The sequence below is a fragment of the Tupaia chinensis genome, unplaced genomic scaffold (assembly GCF_000334495.1).
Source record: "Tupaia chinensis unplaced genomic scaffold, TupChi_1.0 Scaffold143728_1, whole genome shotgun sequence".
NCBI lineage: Eukaryota > Metazoa > Chordata > Mammalia > Scandentia > Tupaiidae > Tupaia > Tupaia belangeri.
In genome coordinates, this window is record NW_006203577.1 from 2414127 (window position 1) to 2430099 (window position 15973).

The 15973-nt window shown below is 35.5% G+C and overlaps 1 protein-coding gene across 1 annotated transcript; it reads left to right on the forward strand.

The window, feature by feature from the left end:
• The first annotated feature begins 14793 nt into the window (after positions 1-14793).
• On the forward strand, positions 14794-15723 carry LOC102479418 (taste receptor type 2 member 19-like). The gene has a single exon (XM_006164829.1). The coding sequence runs from the start codon at positions 14794-14796 to the stop codon at positions 15721-15723; it is 930 nt and encodes a 309-aa protein (XP_006164891.1).
• The last annotated feature ends 250 nt before the right edge of the window (positions 15724-15973 follow it).

Below are 15973 nucleotides of genomic sequence, written 5' to 3' on the forward strand. Positions count from 1 at the left end.
TCAGATAAGAGACTCATAACCAGAATACACAGGGAACTCAAGCAGCTTCCCCAGAAGAAAATGGTTAATCCAATTAAAAGATGGGAAAAATGAACTGAATAAACAACTCTCTAAGGAAGACATATGAACAGCCAAAAAGCATATGAAAAAATACTCAACATCCCTCATTGCAAGGGAGACACAGATCAAAACTACAATGAGATAAAACCTAACCCCAGTCAGAATGGTGAAGATTAATAATAATAATAATAATAATAATAATAATAATAATAATGGTAAGTGCTGAAAGGGATGTGGTGAAAGGGGAACACTCTTACATCATTGGTGGGAATATAAATTGGTCCAGTCACTGTGGACAATGATATGGAGGTTCCTCAAAGACCTTTAGATAGAACTACCATATGATCTAGCAATTCCACTTCTGGGTATATACCCAAAGAACAGGAGAGCACTCAGTTGGAAAAGTGCTTGCACATCTATATTCGTTGCAGCCTTATTCATGATTGTTAAGACATGGAACCAACCCAAATGTCCTCAAACAGATGAATGGATTGAAAAATTATGGCACATATACTCCATGGAATACTATTCAGTGATAAAAAAAAAAAACAAGGCCATAGGATTTGATAGAAAATGGACAAATATGAAAGATTTGTTGCTGAGTGAAGCAAGTCAGGCTATGAAGAGAGACATTGCATGTCTCCCCTTAACATATATTGACTGTCCACACTCTATGGTAGAAACTGAAAGACTGGAGAACATGAAAGTATTAAAAATTGTAATGGACACTAGAGGCAAAGTGGATAGAGAGTGTGAGAGGGGAAGAGTGTAGGAAATTGGGGGGGAGGGCGGAATGGAATGGAGAAGTAAGACACTTGTGGGACACAGATAAAGTCTATTATCTGTTGACGAGGATGTGTATTGTGGTCTCAACTGGGCTGGACTGAGGTGTATATCATGCTGGGTAAAGTCTCTTCACAATCTAAAAGATGTATAGTGATTTAATGTACAAATAATAATAAAAAGTATATAAATAATTTTTAAAATAAAGTAATATTAAGAAGAAAAAAATACTCACACAGGACATGTGTGCATAAGTGCCCAAGATCCCTAGATGAGAATGGATAAGACAGAATTATAGCATGGCCATCTTCCCTGGAGGGTGATTTCTTGTTTTCTGTCTCTCTAGTGAGAGCATGAGCCTTATAGCAAAATCTCTGTCAAAAAACAAATAAATAAATAACTTTAGTACTCAGAAAATTCCAAATACTAATTTAGATTTTTCTCACTCTTTATATATGTGATAGATTCTTGTATTGTCACTTACTAAAAAATCAGGTTGCCAGAGTCAAATATACAGATAAGGTACAAAGAACAAAACAATAAAATAGCATATCTTTTGAATGTTAGCAAATGGCCATTCAGTCTTTCTTTCAACACTGACCACAACAGATTCCAATCTACTGTGTTTAAGGGACATTGTATCTGGATGAAGCTCAGCTGGATCATCTGAGGAAATACAAAGATTTTCAAGAAGAAATTTATGAACTCAGATATAAGCAAATCCTATGAATATTTTTGTTTGTTTTTAAAGAGATTTTTGGCATGCGGGTGCATGCAGTCACCAGAGAAAGGAAGAGAGAGACAGAGAGACATAAAGCAAGTGATCACCCCTCCCCCATATAGGGGATAGGTACGCCACAGTCCCTTCTCCATTCTTCTCTGGGGATTTTGGGCAAGCATGCACATTTATTTGCTCAGCTTGAGTTTCAAGCAGCTAGATCCGGGATTCAAACCATGGTAGACCATGTGGGAGTCCAGTGACATAACCATTATGGCATCTGTTGGTCCCCATAAGTAAATCTTGATGCTTGCTAGTTTTATGTTGTGTGCACAAGATTTTATAAGTGGAATACATTGTTCAATTGTCAAGAATTAAATGTGCAGAGCACTTTAGCTGACTGTATTAAGAAATCTTCAGCAGTAATAGTAATCATCAAAGCATTTTCTTATTTATTTATTTATTCATTTATTTGTTTATTTATTTTTATAGCACATTAAATGACATATATCCTTACAGTGTATGAAATTTCTTTGTCCAGCACAATTACCATGCACATCAGTCAAGACAAAGATGTGACCATGCACATCATCATCAGCAAATAGCTTATCATTTTTTGTCAATTAAGCATATATTACCCCTATCCTTACTATCTCTACTGTCTACCGTTGCCCTCCCTGCTATTATACTTTCCAAACTTTCAGTTCCTGCCATAGAGTACAGATAATTGGTATATATTGAGTGAGGACATACAAAATCTTTCATAATTTGACTTGCTTCGCTTAGCATTAGGTCTTCCATGTTTGTCCACTTTGTATCAAATGTTAGGGTTTCATTATTTTTTAATGGCTGAGTAGTATTTCATAGAGTACATATGCCACATTTTTTCAATTCAGTCATCTATTTTTTTACATTTGGCATGATCTCATGTCCTAGCAATTATAAGTAATACTGCAATAAACATGAATGTCCACATGTTTTTCTAATTGAGGACTTTCTATTCTTTGGGTAAATACCTAAAAGTAGAGTTACTAGGTTGTATGTTTCTAAGTAATTGCCATATCATTCTCCAAAGTGGTGATACTAATTTATACTCCTACCAACAGTGTAGGAGAGTTCCCGTTTCACTATGGCTTCACCAGCACTTATCATTATTTATCTCTTTAACTTTAGTCATTCTCAATGAAGTTAAGTGGTATCTCATTGGGGTTTTATTTGCATTTTCCTCATGATAAGAGATGTCGAGCATGTTTTCATATGTTTTTGGGCCATTCATAGGTCTTCAGAGAATTGTCTGTCCAGTTCCTTTTCCCATCTTTTAATTGGATTGATTATTTTTTGGTAGGTAAGCTGGTTGATTTCCATGAATATTCTGGTTATCAGTCCCATATCTGAGGTATAAGTTGCAAATATATTCTCCCACTCTAAGTGTTGTCTCTTCACTCAACTTATTGTTTCTTTGTGCAGAAGCTTCTCAGCCTAATATAATCCCATTTGTCTATTTTTATTAGCTGAAATTGTTTTTTCTTCAGACTTAAATATGTTTTCTCATTCTTTGTATTCATTATTACAGTTGAGAGGTCTGAGATTAATTTGATAGGGTAATTTTTGTAACTACTTGACATTTCTCTCTTGCCATTTTTATAATCTTGGGGACTCCATCCTACTTATTTTTTCTTAATTATCTTCCTGTTGAGCTCCTCCCCGTTGAACTGCATTACTGCCAGCCATTGATTGAGCCATCTCAGGTGTCCAGCTCATTGAAGTCTTCAGATGACTGGTCCCTCATGTCCTGCCAGAGGACTACATGAGAAACCATAGTTAAGACCTGCCTGGCAGTCCAGTAAATCCAAAGAACCATGAAAAAAATGCAGCTTTAATTCTCTTGTTTTGGGGGGTGATTTTTATATAGATATAGATACTTAGTATACTTCTGGAACTTCCTCTCTTACTTTACAGTGAAGGATATAAAATTAAATGCAACAATTTAATACTAAGGCAATAAAAAGTGCTCAAAAGGGGGAAGGGAGAGGTAGAACTAGAAACTGACAAGATATCAAAAACCAAGCCAATGTTATCAGAATTTTCTGTGAATAGAAATGTACCTCAAACTAATGATCACAGTGATAGCTATTTTCTTCCTAATGTCTGTTATCTCATTAAATGTTAGTGATAAAATTACACTCTTTTCTTCAATATATTAGTACCACACATTGTTACCTGTGTGTTGTTTAGAGCTACTCTTCCATATGGTTTAGTTACTAGCATTTGATTATTTATTTGTTTATATATGCTATATTTAGTTGAATTATAAAAGAAATATTGCCCAAAGAAAAATATCAGAAAAACTAACATTCGAAGTGAACAGCATCATGCCCAGTTATGGTGGTATAGCAAAAGCATTATCCTCTGTAATGCTGAAGCTATATGCGTGATTACGGTTCATTTCCTGGGTTGACCTGTCAATGCCAGTAGTTGTAAATGGCTGAGGGACCGTTAATATTATGAGACCGTGTGAGGACATTTCTGTCTTTTTCTTTCATTTCTCACTCTCACAATAAATAAACTAATTAATTAATAAACAAACTTAATTATGTAAACATCAGCACCAAGTTAAATAACATTTATTTCAAAGTAATAAGAATTGGATACATCTGTGGGAAAGAGGCAATAATTATGAATGGAGACAGGTTATACAATGCATAACCTAAATAAGATAAAGCAAATCCAAAGCATAAGAGAAACTGGTAAATTTAGAAATAATGATAATGTAAAGGACATTTGGAGACTGATATATCAAAGAGAATTGATAATTACATGAAAGATTTGAAGGGCAGAATTAACAAAACTGATCTAACACTTCTTTATAGAAATCTGTATCTGACAGAAGTATGTGCATAAACATTTTTAATATATACATGATGTATTTACACAATTTGACCATGTCCACTCTAATAGAGTATTGCAATAGATTCTATAGCGGGGCCAGCAGATAGCATAGCAGTTCCATTGCTTCCAGTGTTCCATATCACAGTACGGTAAGTATAGTTAACAATAATTTATTTTATATATCAAAATAGCCAGAAGAAAGACTTTGGATGTTGTTAATGCAAAGAAATGATACAGGTTTGACGTGATGAATATGCTAATTAGCTTAATTTTACCATTACTTATTATACACTTGTACCAAAATATCACAATGTAATTCATAATTCTGCATAGTTATTATGTGTCAAAAGTGTTTTTGAAAGATCTTAAATATACTACCAAAATATACAGAAGAAATCAACCAAGGTGGATTTACAAAAGAATTACTAAGTTTAAAAGTAAATTAGCTCAGAACCACCCAGTAGCACAGTAGTCATTGCTGTGTAGAGGAAGTCTGGATCCTCTATGGCCAACCATGGTTCAAATCCTAGCCCTGGCAGCTTGAAAAGCAATCTGTGTTGTTTCCAGCAGTTAGCATAATGGCTATGTCACTGGACTCCCACGTAGTTGACCGCGGTTCGCATCCCGGACCCGGTGGCTTAAAACTCATGCTGGGCACGTGTGCGTGCGTACCCAAGATCCCGAGAGGAGACTGGAGGAGAAGGGATTGTGGTGTGGCCATCCCCCGTGGGGGGCTGATTTCTCGGTTTCTGTCTCTCTGTGTCTGTCTGGCGAGCGCACACACCCTATAGCAAAAACTTCTCCAAAAAGAAAAAGCAAGCTGGGTTTGTGTTTATGTGTATCCAAAATTATGATGAGATGGAGAAAAAAGACTGCATGTGCAGCATGTAGAGGAAGTCTAGTCCAGTGTGCTCCATAATGTCTGCAAATTAGAGCCACCTGGGGACTCCTTTTTAAAAATACCAAGGCCTGGGCCCAATCCCTAGACCTTTCACTCTAATATATACCATGAGAGATCTAAGCAGAGCAAGTTTTAGGACATCAGTAATGTCTTGCTTGTTTATTTTTCTGAAAAACAGTGAATAGAACAATTTTATCTATCACTCCACATGACAAATTTTCCTCTTTTGTCAAATCCTGTTGCATTATTTCCCCATTGATCATGTTCTATTGAAAGAAGCTTCCTCTCTCTTCTTTTCTCTTTCTCTTCTTCTCTCTGATGATAAAAAAAAAAGAAAGAGAAAAATAAGTTGGCCCAGTTCTGTGGTTTAGAGGTAGTGCAAATGCCCTGCAAGACTGGAAGCCATATGATGACTGCAATACAGATTATGTAAAAACATACTGGTTATGCCCCTAGTGCCCATGATCCTGAGGAACTATAGGGCTGGAGAGAGGAGATCATGGCATGATAAGATCTTTCTTACGTCTCTCTCTCTCTCCCTCTCTCTCTCTCTCCCTCTCTTTTCCTTTTGCATGTATGTTCATCTGTTCTGTATCATTTAAAAAGTCATAATCTTCACCTCCTCTAAACTATTGCAGTGAACCTAAATGTTCTAACACATTTACTTTAAGAGATTAAAAAAATGATATGGAGGGCCAGCCTCATAGCCTGGTGGTTAGGGGAATCGGCTCCCATATGTCTGACCATGTTTGAGTCTTGGCCCCAGTGGCTTGAAAAACATGCCCACCCAGACCTCTAGCTGCCTTTCCCTACCCAGGAATATTTTGAGATTTCATAATTTACTGAAATGTGAAGCATGCGAGCACTCCTACTCCTATTCTCTTCTCAGCACAGCCCTTGGTGCACCTGGTCTCTTAAATCTGGCTTTATACACAGGTCCCTGATTGGAAGACAAGACCTTCGAACAAGGACACATCTGATAAGTAGAGTACTTCTTCCCACTTGCACTATAGATTCAACACTAAAACAGTAGGAACAGGGGTATAATTCATCACATGACTAGAAAGCAGAGGAGAGGCACAAGAAACATGGGAAAGGAAATACCTCTCCCTCAATGGAACAAAGGAAATCTTCTTTAACCGTAGAAAGCATGAGAGAATCCACAGGAATTTAAGAGAGACTTCAGAATATTCATGGTGACAGAGATGAGGAAGTCTTTCCAGGATTTGAATGAGGAAATGGACACCATGGAAAAGACACAATTAGAACTTCTTGGGATGGAGACAGTAATAGAGGAAATCAGACCTTCTTCAAAAGTATTAATAGCAGATTAGACCTTGCTGAAGAAAGAATCTTTGAGCTGTAAGACAAAACTTTTGACTTAGATAAAACCACCAAAAATAATGAAAAAATAATTTTAAAAAATGAGGATAACCTATGGGAAATACTAGACAGATACTATTAAACACCCACATATCTGAAAAATACATATTCCAGAAGGTTAAGAGTCAGACAAGAGTATAAAAGATCTATTTAGTGAAATACTTGCAGAAAAACTTCCCAGATCTAGAGAAGCATTCAGACATTCAGACACAATAAATACAAAGGACCCCTAATAGAATCAAAATAAGATCCTCTCCACAGCATGTCAGAACCAAAATGGTCAAAAATCACAAAAACAAGATTGTAAAAATGGCAAAAGATAAATGTCAAGTCATGTACTAAGGTTATCCTACTAGGCTAACATCAGACCTCTCAACTAAAACAATGCAGACAAGGAACGAATGGGAAGATATATTCAAAATACTAAAAGAAAAACAATTTCAACCAAGAACAATATACCTGGCAAGATTATCCTTCAAATGGAGAGAATGAATAAAATCATTCTTACATGAGCAAAAACAGAAAGAATTCACCAATACTAGATCAATTTTTCAAGAATTACTTAAAAGAGTACTATATCAGGAAAACTAGAGTCAGAAATAAGAGAACAAAAACAACTGGGAAAATAGCTAACAAAATTTCAGTGACCATTAATGGATTAAACTCTAATCAAAATACACAGACTAGCTGAATGGAAAAAAAAATAACCCAAAAAACAGAAACCCTCTATTTAATGCCTTACAGAAATGTACCACATGGGTAAATACATATATAACTTAAAAGTAAAGGGTTGGAAAAAGACACTCATGGAAACAGAAGTGAAAAGAGGCTGGAGCCACAATACTAATATCAGACAAAATAGACTTTAAAATAAATACTGTAAGAAGAGATGAAGGATGTTATACAGTACTAAAAGGGATACATGACCAAAAGATATAACACTTATAAATATCTTTGCACCCAACTCAGGAGCACTCAAATACATAAAAGCAATACTTCTAGGTCTAAAGGGAGAGAAAAACTATAACATACTAATCATTGGAGATCTCAATACCCCAATGTTTTCTTTGGACAGATCATCTAAACAAAAAACAAGCAAAGAGATACAGTATCTAAACAACAACACAAATGAAATGTATTTGACAGACATCTACACAATTTTCCACCCCATAACCACAAAATGTACATTTTTCTCACTCTCATATGGAACCTTTGCAAAGATTCACCACATCATTGGACACAAAATAAGCCTTTACAATTCAAAGGCATGGAAATTATACCGCCATATTTTCTGACCATGATGGAATTAAACTTACAATTAACTTCAGAAAAAGAACCTCAAAAATGCACAACCTACTCCTGAATGACTTCAAAACCACCAAAGAGGTTAAGACTGAAATAAAAAGATTAATTGAAACCACTGATAATGGGTGTAAAAATTTCCATGACCAACAGAAGAAAGTGAAAGAGGACATAGAGGGAAGTTCAAAGCAATTCATGCACATAAGAAAAGACAGAAAAATGGTAAATATACTACTTAACAACATGCCTCAGAGAACTGAAAAAAAAGCACACTAGAAAAAAATTCCAGGAGAAAATAAAGATTCTAGCAGAAATAAATAAAATAGAGAATAAACAAACTATACAGAAAATAAATGAAGATGAAAGCTGGTTCCTTGAGAATATAAACAAAATTTATACACTGTTAGCTAGACTAATTAAGACAAAGAGCTAAAGGAGCCAGATAAATCAGTAAGGAAACAGGCAATATTACAATAGAAATACAAAAGATTATTAGAGAATACTATGAATGACTATGGACCATAAAACAAGAAAACTGGATGAGATGGACAAATTTTTGGACACATATAATCTACCAGAGATTGAATCAGGAAGACATAGACTGCCTCAAAAGATGCATAACAAGCAATTAGACTGAATCACTAATAAATAACCCCCCCCCAAAAAAAATCCAAGTCCCAATTGTCTCACATATACAAAACATTTAAAGAAGAGCTAACCACATTCTACTGAAACTATTTCTAAAAATCCAAAGGAAGGAATGTTTCAAATTCATTTTATAAGGTCTCTATCCCCCTTATCCCCAAAACAGACAAGAACATAATAAAACAAGGAAAACTACTGACAAGTCTCTCATGAATGCAGATGCAAAAGTTCTCCACAAGATATTAGCCAATCCAAGGACACATTAAAAGAATTATATGCACCATGACAAGTAGGTTTAATCAAGGGATGCAAGGATGGTTCAACATATGCAAAAACATAAATGTAATACACCATATTAACAGAATGAAGGATTATAAACCATATTATCATACCAATTGATTCAGAAAAAGTGTTCAGTAAACTTTAACATCACTTTATGATTAAAACTCACAGGAAAATTGGCATAGAGAGACATTTTTCAGCATAATAAAAGCCATATATGAAAAATCCATAGCTAAAATCATACAGGATGAGAAAAAGCAAAAGATTTTCCACTAAAAACTGAAACAAGACAAGGCTGTCTTCTTTCTACACTCCTTTTGAATATAGTACTGGAAGTTCTAGCCAATGCAATCAGTCAAGAGACCAAAATAAAAAAAAAATAATAAAAAAATTTTAAAAAAACCATTCAAATTGGGAAAGAAGTGAAATTATCTTTCTTTTCTTTTTTTTTTTTGACAGGTTATAGGGTGCATGCACTCACTAGAAAGAGAGAGAGAGATAGAGAGATAGAAAGTGAGAAATCAGCCCCCCGGGGGGATGGCCACGCCACCATCCCTCCACCCCCATTCTCCTCTCGGGATCTTGAGCACGCACACACACGCACCCAGCATGAGTTTAAGCTGCCAGGTCAGGGACTCAAACCACGGTCGACTACATGCGAGTCCAGTTACACTAACTGCTGGTCCCAGAAATTATCTTTATTTTCATATGACATGACTATATACATAGAAACCCCAGAAGAATCCACATACACACATACGCATGCACACACAATCCTAGAAGTGATAAATGAATACAGTAAAATGGCAAGATATAAAATCATCATTTAAGTTTTTATATTATTATTATATACCTGCATAAAGAGAATGTGGTAAAATTGAAGAAAGTAATTCTATTGACAATAGTCACTGAAGAAATAAATTATCTAGAAATAAACCTGACTAAAGAAGTCAAAGCCAGGTACAAGGAAAATTATGAAAAAAATTTTTAAAAGAAATTGAAAATGACAAAAAGAAAAGTGGAAAGGATCCTATGTCCCTGGATTGGAAGAATTAATATAATCAAAATTTGAATCCTACCCAAACTAGTCAACAAATTTAAGGAAATTCCAATTAAATTACCAGACATATTCTTCACAGATTTAGAAAAAACAATCACAGAAATCATCAAGATTCATAAGATCCCATATTGCCAAAGCAACACTGTGCAAAAAGAGAGAAGCAGGCAACATCTCCCTCCTTTACCCCAAAATATAATACAAAACTATTATAATCAAAACAGCATGGTATTCAAACAAAATAAGCATGTGAACCAATGAAACAGAATAGAGATTCTAGAAGTAAGCCACAAAATAGAGCCAATTGATTACTCACAAAGTCAATCAAGTGAAGAAACAAAAATCTATTAGTAAATGGTGCTGGGAAAACTGGATATCTACCTGCAGAAAAATGGAACTGGTCCACTATTTTGCACCACTAACATAAATGAACTTAAAATTGATCGAAGATCTAAACCTAAGACCTCAAACTATAAAAGTACTGGTGGTGAACCAGAGAAAACTCTTAGGAACAATGAAATAGGCCAAGACTTCTTAAATAATTCCCTAAAGCACAAGCAATAATATCAAAATAGACTACAAGAAGGACTACATCAGGTTAAAAACTGCTGCATAGCAAAAGAAAAAATATTTAGAGTGATTCCACAACCCACAGAATAGGAGAATATGTTTGCAGCTATGCCTCAGAGAAGGGGCTGATGATTACAATATACAGGAAATGCAAGCAGAATACCTGAGGGGGGGGAAAAAAAAAAAAAGACCAACCCAATTAAAAGATGGGCAAATGAGCTGAACAGGTAACTTTCTAAGGAAGACATACAAACAGCCAAAAAGCCTGTGAAAAATACAATATACAACATCCCTTATCATAAGGGAGATACAAATCAAAACCACAATGAGATATCACCTAACCACTGTCAAACTGGATAAGATTTTAAAAATTAAAAGTGAGGGACCAGCAGTTAACCTAATGGCTATGTCACTGGACTCCCATGTGGTCGACCACGATTCGCGTCCTGGACCCGGTGGCTTAAAACTCACGCCGGGCGTGTGCATGCGTGCCCAAGATCCCGAGAGAAGAATAGAGGAGAAGAGATTATGGCGTGGCCATCCTCCCTGAGGGGTGATTTCTTGCTTTCTATCTCTCTGTCTTTCTGGCGAGCACACGTGCCCTATAGCAAAAAAAAAAAAATCCTCTCCAAAAAAAAAATTAAAAATGATAAGTTCTGGTGAGGCTGTGGTAAAATGAGAACTCTTCTACGCAGTTAGTGGGAATGTAAATTTGTATAGACACTGTGTAGACCAATATGGAGATTCCTCAAAAACCTACAAATAAATTGACATATGATCCAGCAAGTCCACTGCTGGGTATCTACATAAAACATAGGAATACACTCAATCAGAAAAGGATTTGCATGTCTGTGTTTATTGTGACATTATTCACAATTGCTAAGACATGAAATCAAACCAAATGTTCATGAACTGATGAATGTATTGAAAAAGTATGGCATGTATACACTACAGAATACTACTCAGCCATTAAAAATGAGATTCTGGCATTTGATGGAAAGTGGACAAATATGGAATATATACTGCTAAGCAAAGCAAATCAGACTATGAAAGAGAGGCACTGTAAGTCCCTACTTGATATATACCAAATGTATGCACTCTATGGCAGAAACTGAAAGACTAGAGGATATTGATAAAGGTATAGAGAACAACTGTGGATACTGGAGTCACTATAGGAGCAGTGTGGGAAATAGGAAAGGGTGAGAGGGAGAGATCCAAGAGGAAAAAGAAAGAAAAAAGCATTTAAGTGACACAAAAAGAAAATTACCTGTTGATGATAACGTGTATGTTAGTATCTTTAACTGGACTAATATGCAGTGTATTCACACTGGGAAAATTCATTTTGCATACTACAATCATATATAGAGATTGAAGGAATAAAAATAAATAAATTACTTAGTGTTAAAAAGGGATGGCAGCATAATATGTATATAAGATAATTAGATATCTGTAACTACATTTAAATAAATTAAGCCTAATGAAAAAGAAAAAAATGGATAAAATTATATATAAGTGTTAGATATTGTCTTCCAGGTTTTAAGAAGTATTGGTCCTGCCTTGTGGCCAGAACCACCATCTTCCAGTAATTAACCAAAATGACGAACACAAAGGGAAAGAGGAGAGGCACTTGATCTATGTTCTCTAGGCCTTTTAGAAAACATGGAGTTGTTCCTTTGGCAACATATAAACGAATCTACAAGAAAGGTGATATTGTAGACATTAAGGTAATGGGTACTGTTCAAAAAGGAATGCCCCACAGATGTTACCATGGCAAAACTGGAAGAGTCTACAGTGTTAACCAGCATGCTGTTGGCATTGTTGTAAACAAACAAATTAAGGGCAAGATTCTTGCCAAGAGAATTAATGTGCGTATTGAGGATATGAAGCATTCTAAGAGCAGAGATAGCTTCCTAAAACATGTGAAGGAAAATGATCAGAAAAAGAAGGAAGCCAAAGAAAAAAGTACCTGGGTTCAACTAAAGCACCAGCTCCACCCAGAGAAGCACACTTTGTGAGAACCAATGGAAAGGAGCCTGAGCTACGGGAACCTATTCCCTATGAATTCATGACATGATAGGCATTAACAATAAACTAATCTGTGATCTATTAAAAAAATAAGTAAAAATAAATAAATAAATAACTAAATAATATTGTTCTTTCAGAGCCAGCAGGTGGCATTGTAGTTAGGTGCTAGACCTTACTCATGGGTGATTGTGATGGAGCACTGGATCCAGTGGCTTAAAACTCATTTCAGGCATACATGCATGCTTATCCTAAATCCCTAGAACAGAATGGAAGAGAAAGGATTACAGTGTATCTGGCCACCCCCCTCAAAGAGGTGATTTCCTGCTTTCTGTCTCTGTCTCTCTTTCTGTCTCTTTGGCAAGCACACGTGCCCTATAGCAAAAAATTCTCAAAAAAAAAAAAAAAGTATTGGCCTTTCTGCGTTCCCAAGAAACCTGTGGATACCATTTTTTTTCATATTTTAATTGCTATTTTACTTAATATATGCATAATAATTCTGCATATTCATGGAATAGAATGTGACTTTCCATTTATGCATGTGATGTATGATGATGAAGTCAGGATGATTAGTATGTCCATTATCTTAATCATTTATCTTCTGTTTGCAGAGCATTCCAATTCCTGACTTCTGACTGTATTAAAATATGTGATAAATTGTTGCTGCATATAGCATTATTGAATTCTGTAGTATTATTGAATACTAGAATGTACTTTTCTTTTTTAAGGTTTTTGCCACATGGCACAAATACTCACCATAGAGATAAAAAGAGAGAGAGAGAGACAGTGAGAGGTAAAGTGTGAAATTAACCCCCAGGGCAGGTGGCCATACCACAATTCCTTCTCCTCCATACACCTCTTGGGATTTAGGGCAAGCACACACATGCACACAGTGTGAGTTTTAAGAAGTCAGGACTGGGACTCAACATTGGTTGGCCATGAGGGAGTCCAATCTCTTAACCACATGCTACCAACTGGCCCTGTAAAATATACTCCTCTTATTTCACTGTAAATTTGGATTCATGAACCAACCTCTTTGATCCTCCACTCCACTGTATACTTCCCAGTTTCTAGAAATCACTACCCTACTCTTGTCTATAAGATAAATTTATTAGCTCACTTACATGAGAGAGAACATGCACAATTTATCTTTGTGTGTCTCGCTTATTTCACTTGACATTATGTTTTCCAGGTACATTCACATTGCTAAAACAGAAGGATTTTATTCTTTTTTAAAAAAGACGGGATAGTATTTCATCATGTATACACACTGTCCGCTCTCTAGTGCATATACACCATCCATTTTTAAAACTAGTTATCTGATAATGTCTGATAATGTACATTTACTTTGACTTCTCTTTAAATAACTATTTTATTTAACTTTACATATTTATCTTAATATGACTATGGGGGGACAGAGAGAGAGGAAAGAGAGAAAGTGAGAAAGAAAGCTGCCAGGTCTGAGACTTGAACCATGGTTGGCCTTGTGGGAGTCCAGTGCCCTTAACCACTGTGCAGGTGGCTGGCCCCTACATTGACTTTTAGTTATTGACTTCTGTGAATAGTGCTGCAATAAAAACGGGAATGCAGATATATGTTCCACATGGTGATTCTGAATGATTATGATAGGAACAGTTTGGATCATTTACATGTAAATCTGGCTTAAGAAAAAAAATCCAGTGTAGAGACAGTGATGATAACAATTATGACTAATATCCATCTAACAATCTAGACATTCACTGCATGTTTTACATATTGGCTTTAAATTTTCCTAACACTATGGTTACAGAACACAAATAATGGAAAGGTTAATCATGGAAATATTGCAAAAGAAGGAAAGAAAATATGTCATTATTTGCATGCTTGCAAATGAAAATTCAGCTCTTATTTTGACATCAGGTAAGAAATATTCCCCCTATAAGCAGGGTGTGTGGTGTTTGCATAGGAGTTAATTTGAGCTAATTGAGAAAAACAATGTTTTCCATAAAGATGGCAATACCTCTTTCCTTGGCATGCCATGATGCTTTCCTGCTTGAGATTGGCCAGATAATTAAAGGAAACAAGGACATTATTAGACATCAAGAAATTTGGAAAATACTTAACTAAAGGTCAGGATATTAAAGAAATATAGCCAGTAATATTAATATTTTTCCCTTGATTGCATATAATTTTTGTTCAGATATGACGAGTTTACTACCTATCTTTTTATGCACTCTACTAATCATAGAATTTGTTCTTGGAAATTTTGCCAATGGCTTCATAGCGCTTGTGAACTTCATTGACTGGATCAAAAGACAAAAGATGACCTCTGCTGATCGAATTCTCACTGCTCTGGCCGTCTCCAGAATTGGTTTGCTCTGGGTAATGGTAATCCACTGGTATATAAGTGTTTTTCCTCTGGGTTTCTATAATATAGCAGTAACTATTATTGTTCATAGTGCCTGGACAGTGGCCCACCATTTTAGCATCTGGCTTGCCACTAGTCTCAGCATATTTTATTTATTCAAGATTGCCAATTTCTCTAACCTTATTTTTATTCACTTGAAAAAGAGAGCTCAGAAAGTAGTTACAGTGATATTGTTGGGGTCGTTGGCCATTTTAGCTTTTCATCTTGTATTGGTAAACATACATGACAGTGTGAGCATAAAAGAATGTGAAGGAAACATGACGTGGAAGATGACATTGAGAAAATTTTCAGAGCTGTCATATGTGACCCTTTTCACAGCAGGAAACTTCTTACCCTTTACTGCATCTTTGATATGTTTTCTGCTCTTAATCTGTTCTCTGTGTAAACATCTTAAGAAGATGCAGCGCTATGGAAAGAAATCTCAGGATACCAGCACCAAGATCCACATAAAGTCTTTGCTCATTGTGATCTCCTTCCTCTTGCTTCTTGCAGTCCATTTTCTGTCTATAATCATTCCAGTTTGGTATTATGATGGGCAACTGGCAAAGTTGGACCTCATGCTGTGCCAAGTTATTGGATTGACCTATCCTGCATGCCACCCATTTATCCTGATTCTGGGAAGCACAAAGCTAAAACAAACCTTTCTCTCATTATTTTGGTGGATGAGGGACTGGCTGAAAGACCGGAAACCCTCAATTCTTTAAATTATTAAGGCGAATTCATATGTCTTCTTACAGAAAAGAAACACATAAACTTTAACATTTTCTACTTCTTTCTGGCTTTCCATTTCATATGTATGTGATTAATATCCAGAGAGATACCTAATAATGCATTTTATCTATACTTATTTAGAACTATATATATATATATATATGTGTGTGTTTCTGTGTATATGAAAAATATATACAATTTTGACAATAACATAGCCTTGATTATGTTTTTAGCAAAAAACAA

Coding starts and splice junctions, on each gene's coding strand:
- LOC102479418 (XM_006164829.1), top strand. CDS start 14,794: ATGACGAGTTTACTACCTATCTTTTTATGCACTCTACTAATCATAGAA.